At 43.4% G+C, this 18,565-nt stretch overlaps 1 protein-coding gene across 6 annotated transcripts in view; it reads right to left on the bottom strand.

The window, feature by feature from the left end:
* Window positions 1-391: 391 nt before the first annotated feature.
* Window positions 392-18,565, bottom strand: part of GAB3 (GRB2 associated binding protein 3) — a 78,553-nt gene continuing 60,379 nt past the window's right edge. For 5 of the 6 annotated variants that reach the window (XM_081897410.1, XM_081897412.1, XM_081897411.1 and 2 more), the window contains exons 5-11: window positions 14,547-14,602; window positions 12,860-12,979; window positions 11,739-11,994; window positions 10,083-10,164; window positions 5,095-5,197; window positions 3,174-3,281; window positions 392-2,360 (exon numbers count right to left, since the gene is read on the bottom strand). In XM_081897410.1, coding sequence (XP_081753536.1) covers window positions 2,244-2,360; window positions 3,174-3,281; window positions 5,095-5,197; window positions 10,083-10,164; window positions 11,739-11,994; window positions 12,860-12,979; window positions 14,547-14,602 — 842 coding nt within the window. In that variant the 3' untranslated portion in view covers window positions 392-2,243. The remainder of the gene's footprint in view (window positions 2,361-3,173; window positions 3,282-5,094; window positions 5,198-10,082; window positions 10,165-11,738; window positions 11,995-12,859; window positions 12,980-14,546; window positions 14,603-18,565) is intronic. The other variant, XM_081897415.1, reaches the window with a different exon arrangement.

Raw genomic sequence — 18,565 nt, 5'->3', positions numbered from 1 at the left:
AGGGGTGTTTTTCGTAGCAGGTGCAAGCCTGGTCCCATAGCCATACAATCCTTTGTGTCTGAGGTTCTCAGGTGGATTGAGGAGGAGTTCTTCCATTGGGAATGCTGAGGGTGGGGAGCAGCAACAGATATGCTCTCCAGTGCCATCAGGAAATGCTTCCTCTGATGCCCTCACTGTTCCTGTGGTGGTGTTGACACCTTCAGACTGAAGGCAATCTGTGGTACTATTCTGACGTGGGGCTGGATCCCACCCCTGCTCTCTGCCATTGCTGTAGATGGGCAATGAACAAGGAGAAAGTAACGTTCAAATCCAGTTATTAACAAGGCAACCTCATTACCAGGTGTCTTCAAGCTGCAGGCAGTTATATGCAAAAACAACGAAGCTACGGCCATTTTACTTTTGAAACACTTTATTTGTGTGGGGAGGGGACAAGCTTTAAAGGTGGCTAGCACATAAACCCCTGGAGCTACCTATCTGAAACCCTCTCTGGAGGAGCTACCATGTATTCAAATGCCATGCATCTAGGGGGAGGATTGTGGTCACTTTGGCTTCCCAATGCATACCTCTCTGAGGACTGAAGATTCGGATCTCCAAATTTTGATTTGGATGTTGGGTGTGAATTGATCCAAACTGAATTGTGTCTTGAACTGAAAGAGGGACAGGGAGCTTGCACAGTGCTAACATCAGAGATGGGGAATCTGGGACCATCCAGATGTTGTTGGACCCCCAGCTCCCATCCACCTCAACCAGCATGGCCAATGGTCAAGAATGCTGGGAGTTCTGGTCCATGACTATCTGGAGGGTGACATGTTGCCCACCCCTACCAAGCAACTCATTGAAATGAACCTGTTTGCAAGACCTAATTATTGGCAGTTACCCTTTTCTTTATTGGCAGTGTCTGTACAGGCAGCAGTGTTGTAGCCGGCCCCAAGAGATATCCAACCAGCAGTGTATGTAGGAGCAGTGATTAGTGAAAGCTTCATTGGTTCAATTTCAGCCTGCTACTAAGCTGTTATAAACAAAGGAGCCCTGTCAGCAGGGATGAGGAGGGAGAGGTGGCAACTGGGGGAGTGGAAGCCCTTTGAAACATTAAAGCAGTCCCAATTTAGCAAACCACTGCCCCCAACAGTTGCTATATCCTCATTTATTTTTATTAAAAGAAGGCTAAATGTGAAGTGAAATATATTACTGCTAAAAGGCTTTAGCAAGTCTGTTCTAGTCATTTCCTAGCATCAACAGTGGGAGCAAAATCCTTGCTCTGCCATCTGGGATGAATGCCCTGGTTGAGATCCATAAGCCAGATGACTATCCCTGTGTATTTCAATGCCATTTTCTTCCTTTACTGTGTAGATAATGCTTTCTGGTGCTTGACCGACTGTGTCAAGGCTTTGTTTTCATGAAAGAAGAAGTAGCTTTGCTGCTTCCGTTGATTTCTTTCAGAAAGGTTCAGTTAAGTGAGAGGATGCACAGTAGGGCTTGTGCTACGTTGGAAGCAACTCCTTGCAGCACAGGTCATAACAGAAGGAAAAGGAAAACCCCAAATGCATTGTGAGCTCATCAGATGGAAAGGTGGCCACGAAAGTAGAGCAAGATTAACTGTGGTGGATGTGAGTTTTCCATGATGCATGATGAGCACAAGAGGGGAATAATTATTTCCATTGTCAACAGTGCAAAGTTCTATTTACATTCTTCAATAAATGAATGACAGTTAAACATATTATACTAAGGGAAATCCTCAACTCCCACTCCCCCCACCCCTGCAAAAAAAAGAAGTTTGTTTTTAAATTGTTTCCAATGTTTAGCCCTTATTCTCAAACACCTGTCAGTACCAGACACTACAGTAGATGCAGCATCTGTTAAATAGGCAGGAATATATACATTTATATACATATATCTAAAACAGAAATAAGTAACTGCAGTGTTTCATGTGACATTGCAAGACTTTTGTTCCCATTAAGTGTTTAGAGAGGACCAAATTCAGGTGTTAAAATGGTACCACAGGTCCTTACTGGAAGGAGGGATTGAGAAGATGACAGTGACTATGTGATCTGGACATAGTACAACTCAATCCTCTCTCACTGATGTGCTCCTTCCACCCCCAAAAGATGTGGCTTCTAAAGAAAGCAGCTGACCATCACTCTATTTCACAATGCCAGAGACTTCTGTTTTGCACTGCCCCTGCTGAATCATCCAAACATCCTGGATTTTAATGTGCAAATTCAAGCTAGTCAACGCTTCTCTCTTCAAACTTTGGATTGCCTTTCATCTGTCCATTCCTGCTTAGTGTTCTGGAGAGCTTGAGTTCTTTGCTCATCTACTTGGACATAATCCACTCTTTGTTCTTCAGAGAGGAAAGGTTTCTGCCAAGGTGAAGGAAATGAAACAAACAAACAAACAAACATACGTGAGGACGTGCAAAACATGAACACAGCTACAGCTGGGCTTCTGTCAATTCTTCCCCTCCTCTCCAACCTTAGCTGGCATTTCTTTTTTCACCTTGAAGCCAGGGGTGACATCAGCAAGCAAGCATGCCTGTTGTCTTGCTACTGGTTTCAGACATAATTCCCCATCTGCTACCTTGTCACACAGCCCAGAACAGGCCAGGCAGACACAGGAAAGTGCAATACAGTGATATGTTCACCTTGAGATGAAGGGGAAATGGTTTTCCTCTGAGTTAAAGCTCTTGATCAGGCAAGACTGGAGTGGGTTTTGAACCCAGAGAATTGCCTCTAATGCAAGAGTGGGGAATGTTTTTCAGCTCAAGAGGAGCATACCCTTTTGGTGACTTTCTGGGGACCACATGCCAGTGGCAAGCAGGGTCAGAGGCAAAAGTTGGTAGAGCAAGGGATGTGAATTTTATCTTCATATTCGCACCCCTCTTCAACTTTCATGGAGGCAAGCAAGAGGCAGCCAGGCAAAAACATTTAGGGTGTGATGCAGAGCCAGTGAGGAGTATGTTCTGGGGAGAGTTCCAAGGGCTAGATACAAAGGCCTGGAGGGCCACACTCAGCTCCTGGGCCCAAGATTCCCCACCCTTGATTTAAAGAAGCACTAACAATACTCTGCTCACTTGTGAAAAAAAGGAAGCAGGTATTGGATATTACATGCCACCATTTAATTTTTATTACTGATGTCAGGGAGCGGCAGCAGAAGTTGTTGTGAGCAAGGCCTACCTTTTGTACAGGAGACGGAGAAGCGGAATTAAAATCCAGTGCTAAATAATCAAGGCTGAAGTTCTTTGGCCATTGGAATGCTCCATTGCATGGAGATGTTGCTTGCTCCTGTTGAGAATGAACCATGACCATAAGAAAATGAAGAAATAGGCATTGTCAAAACAAATTTAAAAGTTTTGTGTGTGTGTGTGTATTGCCTATAGACAACAAATTTAAAAGTTTTATGTGTGTGTGTTGCCTTTCCCTCATGTTCTACAGCAGGGGCAGGAAGCCTTCAGCCCACAAATCATATTGGTTCACCACGTTTTCCAATTTGGTTTACTAGGGCTGATGGGCAGGCTTGATTGCTGCAGAAAGTAGATTACCCACTAACTGATAGGTGAGGAGGGGATTCAAGCTTGCTCAGTTTGGCTGTCCATGCCAAATTCCTTAAAGGGCTGATTGCTGAAGAAAGGACTGAACCCTCAGCCCATCAGCTGATGCACAAGTTGTTCATTCCTGCTTAGCCTCTACCTCCCGCCACCCCCAGTAGCCAACTTTGACAGGTGGGTGGTTCCATCCACTTGTCACAGGTATCCTGTGCAGGTGGGAATTAAAGAACTGGCCCATTGGGCGAAAAAGGTTCTCCACCCCTGCACTACAACCATGATCATGCTTTAACAAGAGAGGCAGCTTCCATATTATTTCAACATCTCTATGGCTCCCAATCCTTCTCGTCCCGGCTGTCACCAGGCCATTTAAGGCACCTCTGTTGTTCAAGAGAAACATTTGCATAGACTGCAGTCTTGGCCAACCTGGTGCTCCCCAGAAGTTTTGAACTATGGGGTTCTGCTAGGAGGTGTGCCCCCTGCAAATGATCTGGAGGGTGCCAGGCCGGGGAAGGCTAACCTTGTACAATGCAAAAAGACAACAAAATGTTAGGAACATAGGAAGCTGCCTTATACCAAGTCAGATCACTCAGTGTTTCCTACATTGAGGGTAGCCAGTGTGCTGTCCTCCAGATACTGTCAGGATGCAACTCCAATCAGCCACAGCCAGCATGGTCAATTGCCAGGGATAATGGGAGTTGTAGTCCAGCAACACCTGGAGGACATTACATTGGCTACCCCTGTTTTGCCCTCACTGGCAGTGGCTATCCAGGGTTTCTGGTAGTCTTTCCCAACACTGCTTGGAGATAGTAAGGACAGAATGTAGCCCCACAGCATGTAAAGCAGTTACTTTTATTACTGTGCTACAATCCTTCCTTGTAATGTTTGGGCTCAGAACATACCATATACAGAGACAGACCACTGGTCTATCTAGTTTAGTACGTCTGCACCACTATTCCCCAACCTGGTCCGCTTGTTATACTACAGCTCCCAGCATACTTTATGACTGACCGTGCAGGAGCCATAGTCCAAATCATCTGGGTGGCACCAGGTTGGGGAAAGGTTATCTACACTTACTGACAATGACTTTCCAGGGTTTCAGGCAGCGTCTCTTTTCCAGCCCTAGCTGGAAATACAGGAATAAGACATGGGATCTTTTGTACATAAAACACTAGCTCAACCATCAAGCTACAATCTTTCCCCAACATATCTCCCTGGAGTTTTGTGCGCTCTTAAGGGGTTCCATAAAGGCTCTTGTCTAAAAATGGTAGGGAAAATTTTGAGGTTCTCTCTTTGCCTCCAGCAAATCACCATGTATATGTTTGAGATTGCTTGGAGATGTGCCACCAACACTTGTGGGAACAACGGAGATCTGTAGGAATGGGAAAAAGGCTTCCCTTATCACTGCGTCAATTGGCCCTTGTGTGCCTGCACTAAATTTCTTCAGTAGGGCAAAGGGGAGCCCCTGCCACATGTTTGGCTGAAAAATTTGACTTCTCTGAGCCTTTCCGCTCACATGATTTGTCAAAGGAGAGTTGCATGAAAATGATTACCATTTGAATGTAACTTTCTTCTTCCTCTCCGGAAACTGAACTGGCAAATACTCTCGCTGAATTAATGCAGTCTCTTTCTGGAGAGATAAAGCTTGTTCGATTGCTAGTGCAGGAGGAGGAGGAGGGTGGGGGAAACCCAAAACACAAACAAAAGAGAAGTCAAAGAAGAGTTTTCACAGATGCTCTGAAACCAAGCCAAAACCTGACGTTGCCCAGTGTGGGGAATAAGCCCGCCCAAAGCCCAGCAACGCTACAGAGGTTACGTTAGCTAACAAAGGAAGTTACAATCTCATCAGTGTCCTCTTGGGAAATTAGTCATTTCTGCAATCGAATCTGACAGTAAAAATGGCCGCCATGGCATTATTGGAAGCTGCAGACATCAAAGAATGGTCAAGGAAGGAGCATAAACAGAGGCAAATGTCCATCACATCGGGGCCTAAGTACTTGTCTTGCTGTATGGGTAGCAACAGTTTTGGAGGCAGAAACAAATTAATTAGCTACTGCAACTATATGCAGAGGAACTGCAACCACCGTGAATCATCTGCAAAAAGATTTGTTATTTGCACATGGGAAATGTCTGCTACTCAGTCCTCTTACAAAGTAAAAAAAGCTGCCAAATCTATTGCCAGATATGTCTGTGTAATGTTTTTCAAACCAACCACAAGTTCTCAAGACATGATCTTAAGAGGAAAGCTGGCAAGCTAGATATTTCCAGTGTTCATCAATGAACTTTATCCTTTTATTCAATGTCCCATCTTTTTACCAACTTCAGGGGCAAGCACCCCCTGGTTTTATCAGGTAAATGCAAATGGAAGCATCTTACAAAGCTGGTTCAGGGCTCTAGAACAGATCTTCAAGTGTGCAAAAGTAGTGCTTTGTTACGTATCTTTAGGCATCCAACAAAAACATTCATCTTCTCCCATGCCTTTCATTAAACAAACTATGGCCTTTTAAACTGGGTTGGTGTGTGGGGTATTATTATTGTTTATTACTATGGTATGTATTTTTGTGTTTTTATATTGCAAACTGCCCTCTCATCCTCAGATAGAAATAACAGTACAGTGGTACCTCAGGTTACATGCGCTTCAGGTTACAGACTCCGCTAACCCAGAAATATTACCTCGGATTAAGAAATTTGCTTCAGGATGAGAACAGAAATTGTGCAGCGGCGGCGCAACGGCAGCAGCAGGAGGCCCCATTAACTAAAGTGGTGCTTCAGGTTGAAAGACAGTTTCAGGTTAAGAACAGACCTCCAGAACGAATTAAGTTCTTAACCCGAGGTACCACTGTATAAAAACAACAACAACAACAACGCTTTCCTAGTTTGAACTACAACTCCCATCATCCCTAACAATTGACCACGGTGGCTGGAGGTGATGGACTTTGTACTACATCAACCTCTGAAGGGCACCACACTGGTTACCCCTCCTCTGAGAGGACAGGCCTCCTCTGAGAGGACAGAACTCTGGTAGACCAGTAGTAGGTACTGAGGAACAGATCAACACAGTGGATATGATGTTACAATATCAGTATGATGTGCCACCATCCACAGCTAAATGGCCAAGAAAGAAGCGGTGAAGAGAGAGAGAGTGCATACTCACAAGCAGAACTGGAGCAGACGCCATCTCAGGGTAAACTAGACCAGCCCCCCCAGACATTCTGGACTACAATTCCCATCAGCGCTTGCACAAACAGCCAATGGTCAGAGATTATGAGAACTGTAGCCCAAAATTTCTGGAGGGTAACAAGTTGGGGAAGGCTGAACATCCCAAAAGCAGATGGTGAAAAGTCTATGGAGGACTTGATTTTTTAATTGAAAAGCAGGTGCCATGAAGAATCAGCTGGAGCACAGGTATGGAGGAGGGGAAGGGATTCTTAACCCTTTCTCCTCTCACCTTCTGTCCGTCTAGAATTATGTTCCTGATATTACTTCTCTCCCCAGTGTTTTGCCCCATGGTATGAAAGCAGAACATTTCTCAGAAAGTAATGCCTGAGATATTTAGGCTCAGTTAATACCGATAGAAATATATATTCCTGTGTTTAACACATAAACACACATTTATTTATTTATTTATTTATTATGTATGTATGTATGTATGTATATGTATGTATGTGCGAGAATGAAGAAAATAGGCTGGGGAGAAGAAGTGGAAGGAACGGGTAACAAGCTTACTGCTTCTTACAACAATACTGAAATATACTGAATTAACTCTGTAGCCGCAACCAAAATTCTCAAATGGCTGCTGAAACAAGCAAGGCCTTTTTAACTAAATAGGCTTCTCCCATTGTGGGCAAAGCTAACCACTTAACCTCCACTTAAATACTCAGTTATGAGTTATCTGTTGCTGAAGCAACATTCACAACGGATGCCAGTTACTGCTGTTGCATTCAGGTCCTGCTTATGGGCTTCCCATAACATCCTGTAAGAACAGGATGTTGAACTCTGGCCTGACCTCTTTGTACGTGCTAATACAATTTGCTCTAGCTGGAGTTTCACAGGGAGCCATCCATTCCAATCCTGCATTGCCACAACTAACGCTGCTTGCAGGAACCTGACCTCTTTTTCCATGAACCCCCTACTTTAGCCAGAATGCTCTTTCCATTGGAGTCATCCGCTGGAGCAGAACAGTTGTGAAGATAGAATAACTACATATCCACCTAATCTGGTTTACTAAGGAAACTCCCTGGGGTGCCAGGAGAAAGGCAGGAACCCCTCAAGGTAGGGATAGCCAATGTAGTGATCACCAGATATTAGGAATATAGGAAACTACCTTAAACCAAATTTGACTGTTGGTCCATCTAGTTCAATACTGTCTACAATGACTGACAGGATTCTGCCCTAGTCCTACCTGGAGCTTCCAGGTTTTGGAACTTAGACCTTCTGCATGCAAAGCAGATGCTCTAAAACTGAGCTATGGCCCTTCCCCAATTTTGTTGTATTCAAACTCCCTTTAGTCCAAGTCAGCATGGCCAAAGGTCCAGGGTGATGGCAGCTGCAGTGCAACAATATCTGGAGGGCACTGCGTTGGTTATTCCTGCTCCAAAGATCACCACTGAACTTGCAAATACATGTGCTGTCTTAAAGCAAGAATGATGCAAATCTCTCTGTTTAATTGAAGCCAATTTAATTTTGGGAGGAAAGAAAAACATTTTCTTGTCTTCTTAAAAAGCAGGGATGAGATCCACAGAATTTGTATTGAAAGTTTGTTTAGAAACTTTGCTTACAGTCTCCCTGTGGAATGAGACAATATATAAATAATTTTCCTGTAAGGAATGCTAATGTTTAAAAGAAACGTCATTAAAACTAAACAAGGTTGGGTCAACACTACATGTGAAGCACAATTTATTTGCCCATAACTCACAAAAACAGTGCAACCGAATCAGAGTATCAAATGATGTTTGCTTTGGGCTGATGTTTGTTCAACATTCACAGCTACACTACACTTGATCTTAGAAATGTCATCTTCAAGTAATAGTCAAGTCAGCTTCCTATTTATTTTTTATATTACTAACCTTAGCATAAAATGCAAAAAGTGCAAATTTTCAGAGCAAGGATTGATTTTTCTAAAAAACTGAAATTATAAAATAGATTTTAAGAATCTATATAGGATTTTAAATATCAAGTTCCACTAAGACTTAAACAAACCTGGTTTAAAATGTTATCTGAACATAATACAAACATATTATAATTTGCACACATAATCATGGCCCTTCATCAAACATAGTCTGCTTTTCTATGCAAAAAATGCTCTATTCAAAATTCTATGAACAAGAGCAAAAATATGTAGTTTTGACTTGAGGTTGAGCATTATAATGACACAATAGGCCATATATTGCACATGTTGCTGTGTACATCATGAATATTTGGAGTTTGTTCACTAAACAGCATGCAAATTACTTTCCATGTCACAGGGAAACACCTTTCTTCCCAACTCTACCACTACCCTTTCCTTCTAGAAAGTTTATCTTCAAGTGAATTATCTTACACCTATGCCTTACATGGGTTTAGAAACAGAAATGATTGTTTCAGTTGCTTCCCTAAGCAGATGTGTGCATCAGGCACACAGACTAGGAACTCGGCTACATTGGCAAAGAAGAAGTGCTTTAGATGCGGTTTATGCATTCTAATACTGTGACACCAGATGGCGCTGTGGAGTTCCATTTTTACCAACCCAATTTCTCTTACAAAATTTGCAACTCGTTTAACTGAAACACTTCTTTGATGTGTCTAGATCCAGCCTAGGTGGAATTTATGCTCCAGGATTGTATACTGGCTCTATTTAGTTGCAAATAATACATGCTGTGTTTGTTACTAGTACGGAAGCTTGTAGAGGCAGTATGTTAGAAATATAAAAGGCAGATAAACACTGGCCGTTTAAACTTGCTCTCCTTCTCTGCAAGTAAAACCACAGCTTAAGTGAATTATAGTAACGTTGTTTGGGTATAAATCAGGTGTGGTGATGTCCTTTCTGGCCTCAAGGCCAAAACTTAATGTGAGATTTGATGTGGCAGAAGAAGAAGAAGAAAATTTTCTTTTCTTTTTCAGTACATTATTCTGAAATAGTAACTGAATAATAACAGTGGCACATGGCAGTATGCAATGCCACAAAACAAAACAAAACAGAAAACCAAAGGGAGCAACTATGCCACCAGAAAAAGGTAAGTGTGAAAAACCCTATATGCCCTTTGACTTGGTATGCCTCTTCAAACATATTATGACATTATAGTTAAAAAATGTATTCTGTGTGTACTTATTTTGACACTTACCTCTGCTTTGTGATGTGTGTATTAGGCATGAGTGTATGTGCGAGACCTGTTTGGTGAAAGAGCAGTAAGCTGTTCATTCATGAACCATACAGCACAGCAGGATACTAGGTAAATGCCCCCCCATACTGAGATCCAGGGATACTACTTTAATAGTTCCTCCAACCATCTGCCAAGACCAATCTCCTAAAAAAATTGTTGGGACAGGTTTCACACCCACTTACTAAGGCACAGTCCACGTCCTGGTTAAGGCAGCATGTTCTCGGATGGTGGAAAGGTTTCGCAGGTCCAGCGGAGGTGGTCGGACTGAAGATTTAAAGAGAGAAGACTTCTTACTGCCACAGAGCTGGCCAAGGACAGGGGCAGATCCGGTTGTAAACTTGCTGTGTGGGTAGCCGGTTACTTAACAGGATGGAAGCAGTTCCAAGAAAGGAAGTTTATGACATCAGGGGGCTCATACTGTGGACCCAGGTAGCAGAGCTTCCTTAATTTCTTTATAGAGCCACAGTGGTGTAGTGGTTAGAGTGTTGGACCAGGACCTTGGAGGCCAGGGTTCAAATCCCCACTTGCCATGAAGCTCACTGGGTGATCAATCACTGCCACTAAGACTAACCTACCCCACATGGTTGTTGTAGGGATTGAGGAGGGTGAGAACTATGTTCTCCTTTAAAGAAAAGGTGGGATATAAGGTGGGATATAAATGCAATAAAATAAATATTCTTGCTACTCCAAAGTAGCTCACAGGCTGCAGGAGTTACTGGTCTGATCTTTCCAGGGTAACAGCACCACCCTTTTAATGATCAGGGAAGGTACTGCAATCTCATCAACACAAGCCAGGTCTGGTGATTTGAGGCGACCAATGGGGACCTGGCTGGCTCTAAAAAACTGTTGCTCCAGGCTTGGTCTGAGCATCTTGTTCACCAAGTAGCAATGAAGCCCCTCCATCTCTTCCCATCTGCAACCTGACCAACAGCCCATCCACAACCACATCTCCTGCCTCTAGTCCTTTTCCTCAACCATCTCATCTACCTCTGCATATTTATTTTAACATAGTTCTGGCCTGCACTCCCGCAGGCCAGATTTTGTACAGTTCAGATACCAGTTTAGTTCCTCTGGAAAGCCAGGCCAACCTCCTGGCTTTCCAACTCCACTACTAGGACTGCAGTCCCAAAGACACCTACTTCTTGAGTGACTTCTGAGAATAGAAAAAACACACCTCAAGCCTGTAATTAACAAGTGACCCACCCAATGAACATTGTATTTGCTCAAACGTCAGCTGTTTGTTCTGTCCTTTGCAAGGCCAGCTCCAAGTTTGAGCAAATCAAATTAATCATAGGGGCCTCTGGTGGGGGTCCCTCATATACTAGTGGGTCCTCAGTCCTGGGCTTACCTCAGGATTGTGAAACTGGATCTGGGCAGCAGATCACGTCCCCACTCCTCTGTGGGCAAGGCACCTGCCAATCTCCTGTCATCACCATGACAGCAGGTGGCCCATTTTCACGTGGATAGTTTGAAATCAAACCAAGAGGGCACAGCCACAACCCGGAAAGCTTCATCAATCCCCACAAGGGTTTGCAGGTGTCATCAAATCTGATTGGCAGCACAAGCAAACCCCCATTCAGCCCAGTCCAACTTTTACTTGCTTCACACCACTCACACCAGAATTGGAAGCAGAGTGCCAGTGAAGGCACTGTGGAAAACTAAAATGGGAGCTTGCAGACCTAGCCACTGTATTCTGGACATGCCCCAGGCTGAATTTGTCCTGGACTTGTTCACTGTCCCCGATATCCACTTACTGGACTCATCAAATCAACTCCTGAAACTCCCAAGATAAACACATAGAGGTGCTTGAAAAACAGCTTGCGGAAAGACAAGCTCACATTTTCGACGAGGCTTGAGATCCCGGTTGACCGGAGGTGGTTCCAGGTCTGTGGGGAGCTCGGGCAGAGGGCTGGAGATTTTTTCTATGCTGGCTGCAGAGCGGATAAATGTAGCTGAGCCTGGACTCATGGGAATGTAGCCGTCAGGTGTGCAGTCAGATCCCGGGATCGGTGGGGAGATGCTGGGGTGCATTGGCACGTAACTGTCCTCGGAACTATTTGATGTGCTGGAGTAGAGAGGGCTAAAACGACTTGGCTTCAGAAATAAGCACAGGGAAAGGGAAAGTTGGTTAACAGAAGGGCTCCAAATCAGAAATCAGGTGCCAAACCTTGGACCTATCCATCCACTTTGCCCAGGATTCTCTCAGGTTCAGCCTCCTGACTAGCCTGGAGTCCTGCATCAGGAGTGAGGAGCCTGGGAGCTAAATGCAACCTTCCAGGCCTCTCTTGTATGGCCCTCATGAACAGACCCCATTTCCTGTGTGCATACCCCATTTAGCTCTGGGTTAAATTCCACCCTAATATTTTTTCAAGTCTGAAAAATGGCATACTGGAAGTTTGGATTTCTTGGGCTAACCAGGAGGAAGACGACTCACTAATAACTGTATTAGTATTATTATTGTGATGTCTTTTGTTGTTTTGTATATAATTTTAAAAATTAAAAAAAGTGTCCAGTAGCAGCACCTTAGAGACCAACTAAGTTTGTTCTGGGTATAACCTTTCATATGCATGCACACTTCTTATACCCAGAACAAACTTAGTTGGTCTCTAAGGTGCTGCTACTGGACAATTTTTTAATATTTTATTTTGACTGCGTCAGACCAACACAGCTACCTACCTGATTCATGTATATAATCCTGAATCATGTATATAATTTGCTTTTGTGGTTTTCAGCTGCCTTACTAATGTACCATATTTATGCAAATGCCATCGCATCTAAAGCGCACCTCAGTTTTCAAAACCTTGAAACCAGAAAAGTATTTGCTGGCACCATCAAATCTAATGCGCACCCTAATTTTCAGAAAGTAATTTGGACAGAAAACGGTGTATATTACATTTGAGTAAATATGGTACATTGTTTAAATATATTTAATTTATTACGTTACTTTAGAACAACATACAGAGGAAGCTGCCTTATTGGTCCATCTTGCTTGGTATCCTCTACACTGACTGGCAGAAGCTCTCCAAGGTTTCAGACGAGGATCTCTCTCAACTCCACCTGCAGATGCCGGGGATTGAACCTGCATGCAAAGCAGATGCTTAACCACCGAGCTACATCCCTTCCGTTCATACTTAAAATGTGGAATTATTGTGATCATTATTACAATAAACTTGGTATCAATACTGTTTCATTCTGAATGTGGAATTGGCATTGTATATCTTACATCGATTCCTTTTTGTTGGTATTTGTAAACTGCCCAGAGACCTCTTTTGAAATGTGGAATGGAAAACGAATTAACACATAAATATTATGGACAGTTGGGGCTTCCAACAAAATGTTGCAACATGGAGTGCTCTTGTTTAGTGTTCTACGCCTAGTCCTTCTTTCTGGACACTCCATTCCTGTCCTCTCATTGTGTGAGTCCAATTCAGATTGGGGTTATATCAATCAATCAATCAATCAATCAATCAATCACCATATGTTTTTGTTGAACTACAACTCCCATAATCCTGACAGTTTAGCTAATGGCCAGGCATGATGGGACTTGTAGTCCAACCACATCTGGGGTCCGAAGGCTGAAGAACCTTGGTTTAGCTTTTACCATGTCAGTATGTATGTATGTATGTATGTATGTATGTATGTAATGGAGCAATTCCTTCTCTCTCTCTCTCTCTCTCTCTCTCTCTCTCTCTCTCTCTCTCTCATTATCTTTGATTTGAATTTGCAACATTCTGACTGCACCATCCTTGGCAGAAACAGACAGTGGAAGGAGGACAGAGCCCTTGATATATCCTCAGCCTTATTTCATATTTTTCAATTGTAAACCACCCTCTGATCCTTGCATGAAGGGATAATTAATTAATTGATTAATTAATTAATTAATTAATTAAATTATCAGCGGAAGAGCACTTGCTTTGCATGCAAAAGGCAGCATGTTCGGTCTCCAGACATCACTGAGAAAGTATGAAACCCTGGAGAGCCACTGCCACCATACTGAGAAATAAGGCCCATTTGGTCCAATGGGGCTTACTCCCAGGTAAGTGGGCACAGAGTTGCAACCTAAACCAGTGTTTCCCAAACTTGGTTCTCCAGCTTTTGGACTAGAACTCCCATCATCCATAGCTAGCCAGACCAGTGGTCAAGGATGATGGGAATTGTATAGGGCTGCCATAGGTTTGGAATTACCTGGACATAGCCGAGATTTGTCCATCGAAAAAAGTGTTTGGGTGAAATTTATGAAAAGCAGCTGAAATGTCTGGGAAATCCCAGGCATTATGGCAGCCTATATAGGAAGTGTTGATTTTTTGGCGATTTTCCTAAAAAATAGGGAGGGAGAACTTAATTCTTTTTTTGGAGCTCAACTTTTGTGTCCGGATGTTCACTGTTTGAAATATGGCAACCACAGAATTGTAGTCCAAAAACAGTTGGGAGAACCAAGTTTGGGAAACCTTGGCCTAAACATATGAAAAAATGCTAACTGTTATTTTGTTACATTGGATTGGGTAACCATTTATTATATATTGATCAGACAGCATAGGCTGGTTAATTTCTTGTTAATGTTCACTTCTAAAACCATGCTAAATAAGGGTGTGTGTGTGTGTGTGTGTGTGTGTGTGTGTGTGTGTGTAAGACAGTACTGCACTTACCAAATTCAAGCTAAGCCTCTTATCCCTGCGTCTTAGGGAATTTCCTTCCAAGTCAGCTGCAAATCAAAAAAAGAAAAAAGAAAACCCATAGCAATTTAATTAGCTGTTCAACAAAAGGTAGGTCTTAGAGGATACAATCCTAGCCTGTTGTGTGCAGTTTGAAGGTTCCACTCGCTATGTGAAAACGTACTTAACCAAACATAAATAATTGTGCCCAAACCTCACTATACACACCAGATTCAGATATCCAAACATCCAAAGTTTGTCCATTTCATTACCTGTTTGTGCTAAGCTGGTTGGTGACAGCCTTTTCCAGGCAGAAATCATGCAGGGAAGAAGAGAGCGAGATCAGACAAATCAAAGAGGAGGAGAGATTGAACAAATCCACTGACTTCCACTCTCTCCTGTTGTTCCGTCTTTTGCAAAGTCAGATCGAAAGCATCTCTGGGCAGAGATCCCTTTTTTGCTTGGTTTACTCTGGAGGGGAGTGTGTCACACAGCCCCCTCTGTGTGCTGAAAGGTGATATGTGAGGCTGTATGGGCAGGCCCTGTTCCATGCCACAGTCTCTAGCACTCAAACTACATCAGAAGGAGTTCCACTTGCATACAGTGGTGCCTCGCAAGACGAAAAGAATCCGTTCCGCGAGTCTCTTCGTCTTGCAGTTTTTTTGTCTTGCGAAGCAGGATCAGCTTTAAGCGGCTTAGCGGCTTAGCTGATAAGCGGCTTAGCAGCTTGGGAAAAGGGGGGGGAAGGAAAAAAACCTTGCAGGAACTCGCAAGACATTTTCGTCTTGCGAAGCAAGCCCATAGGAAATTTGTTTTGCGAAGCACCTCCAAAACGGAAAACCCTTTCGTCTAGCGGGTTTTCCGTCTTGCGAGGCATTCGTCTTGCGGGGCACCACTGTACTAGTGAGAGCATGGAGGGTTCTCCATTGTGAGGTGGGACATTGATGCCACACACAATATGTGCCCTGGACATTGTTGGATGTAGAAATTAACAGCAGTAACTGGGGCCAGAGGGGAGCAAGGTTGGGCATTTGCCAGGGCCTCCTAGAGCAAAATGGGGCCCCACTGCCCACACAGTGTTACCCATTCTACTTTGCACAAAGTATCCAAGAAGATCAGCCAAAGAGAATTTTCGAATTGCATGTCCAGTTCTTCCAGTTTAAGGGAAAGGGACCCCTGACCATTAGGTCCAGTCGTGGCCAACTCTGGGGTTGCGGCGCTCATCTTGCTTTATTGGCCGAGGGAGCTGGCGTACATCTTCCGGGTCATGTGGTCAGCATTACTAAGCAGCTTCTGGCGAACCAGAGCAGCGCAAGGAAACGCCGTTTACCTTCCCGCTGGAGCAGTTTGATGTGCTTTCGAACTGCTAGGTTGGCAGGAGCTGGGACCAAGCAACGGGAGCTCACCCCGTCACAGTGATTTGAACCGCCGACCTTCTGATCAGCAAGCTCTAGGCTCTGTGGTTTAACCCACAGTGCCACCCGTGTCCCCTCTTCCAGGTTAGGGTGGTCAAAATCCTGGAGCCAACACAGATCAGAGCTGCAATGTAGTCAGCTAATGAGTTAAACTGCAAGTCAATTAATAAACTAATAGACAAAAGAATAAAATTGTGGGTTTCCCGTCTGGAAAAGCTCTTTAAGAATATGCTGTGTGTGTGCACATGTCTGTGTGTTTACGTGTAAAGTAGCACACATGCTTTTAGAAAGTCTGCTTCCCCGGCAACTCAAGGCTGTTAGTGAGAATAACACTTCCAGTGATGGGTGTTTCTCTCAAAAGCTTCCAAGAACTGCACTGGACACTGATAAAATGAGCTGGTAAAAACATTCTTCAGAATTATCTGAAGGTGTGCAGAGGGCCTCTCTTCAAGGCAGAAAGATGAGATACACAGTTGTTAATAAATTAAAACAAAATAGGTTCCATACAGTGCAATGTGCATATTAAAAAGCAACAGGAGTAGCAGCAGCAGTTTGTGGCTGCCAGTTTGTTTCTGGGCCCAATTCAATATCCTCACGCTAGTATTTAAAGCCCTAAACAACTTAGGCCCCAAACATCTGAGAGACCCCCTCCTTCTACTACAGGCCATTGTAGGATGTTGAGATCAGCTCAGGGGGCCCTCTGGGTAGTTCTGCCATTCTCAGAAGTTCAGGGTGGTAGCAGCTTGGGAGAGCAAACTGTCTGTGACTGCCCCTAATTTGTGGCATTCCCTCCTTAAATAGGTGTTTCTGGCACCTTCACTATATAGCTGTTGGCGAATGCAGAAGCCGCACATCTTTATTCTGGCCTTTGACACCAGAGAAGAATGTTTTCAAGAGCCACCCTATTCCTGTGACTGTCATTTGTTTTAACAGCTTTTAACACTGACAGCAGCCACAAAATTAAAAGACGCCTGCTTCTGGGGAGAAAAGCAATGACAAACCTAGACAGCATCTTAAAAAGCAGAGACATCACCTTGCCAACAAAGGTCCGTATAGTAAAAGCTATGGTTTTCCCAGTAGTGATGTATGGAAGTGAGAGCTGGACCATAAAGAAGGCTGATCGCCGAAGAATTGATGCTTTTGAATTATGGTGCTGGAGGAGACTCTTGAAGAGTCCCATGGACTGCAAGAAAATGAAACCTATCCATTCTGAAGGAAATCAGCTCTGAGTGCTCACTGGAAGGACAGATCCTGAAGCTGAGGCTCCAATACTTTGGCCACCTCATGAGAAGAGAAGACTCCCTGGAAAAAACCCTGATGCTGGGAAAGATGGAGGGCACAAGGAGAAGGGGACGACAGAGGACGAGATGGTTGGAGAGTGTTCTCAAAGCTACCAGCATGAGTTTGACCAAACTGCGGGAGGCAGTGAAAGACAGGAGTTCTTGGCGTGCTCTGGTCCATGGGGTCACGAAGAGTCGGACATGACTAAACAACAAACAACACTGATTTTTAATTTATTATAACCCTCACTTGGATCTGCTGGTGAAGGGCAGGGTAAGGAGGAGGAGGACGAGGAGGACTTCACTTACTCTTCCTTTCAAAATGTGAATGGCCATACTAATTAAAATGTTCCTATGGTCAATTGTCTTGTCCAGCTTTTGCCTCCCTCATATTTTCCAGATGTTTCAGATTACAGCTCATAGGAACCAGTACAGCCTCCTTATTCTGCCGTTTCAACTTGGTTATCAGTCTTCTTTACTTAAGCACAGGGAGTGTGTTCATTCAACAGAATGTTCATTTCCTCACTTATTTAAGATAAAACACTCACACAATCTCAGTTTTTCCAAAGTTGAAAAAACTGTTCTGGAGTGGCCCTGTGACAGACATCACAGGGAGCAAACCAATCAATATGGCTTACGGTCAGTTACAGCTGCAAGCTTATTTCATTTATCTGAGACATTTGTACCCCCAACCATTTCAATAAAATTCCAAGGTTAGCTTACAAAATGTAAATACAGTTTGAAAAGGTACAAACAATGTAAAACAACAACAACCAGAATAAGAATAGTAACATCACCAAGAGCAGCATAAAATACAAACACACAACCCTCCCTTCAAAACCAGCAAAGATGAAAGACATCAAAACAATAATCAGCACCAGAAAAATTAAGAAGTCTTCCTTCACTAAGCACTATAGCAGCAGTAGGTCCTAACTCACTAGTTGAAGACCAGTGCTACGGATAGGGATTGGGGTGGGGAGGATTTAGTTCAATCTGCATTTAAAGCCGAATTTATCAAATTCAGAGTTTCCAGAGCAATAGGAGAACCAAAACTAAGCCACCCTTCAAAATCTGAACTTCTCCCATGTTTGCAATGTGATGCAGTTCTCCAACCAAACAACGTTAAGGGCAACTGTGTGTAAAAATGATAGTATTCATCAAAATAACATACAAAAATGCATTAGGATAAGAGAAATTGCTTCCAAAAATGTGCACATCAGTCAAAATTGCAGGCAAAAATGCGTTTTTTAGGATAAATATGTACCTAAACACTGAAGAATGTTCAGGAGGATTTTTTTGACAGCAACAACAACAAAAA

The sequence above is a fragment of the Podarcis melisellensis genome, assembly GCF_964234715.1.
Source record: "Podarcis melisellensis genome assembly, chromosome: Z".
Lineage (NCBI taxonomy): Eukaryota > Metazoa > Chordata > Lepidosauria > Squamata > Lacertidae > Podarcis > Podarcis melisellensis.
The sequence above is the reverse complement of the archived record's forward strand: the minus strand, read 5'-3'. Positions and strand labels throughout refer to the sequence as shown.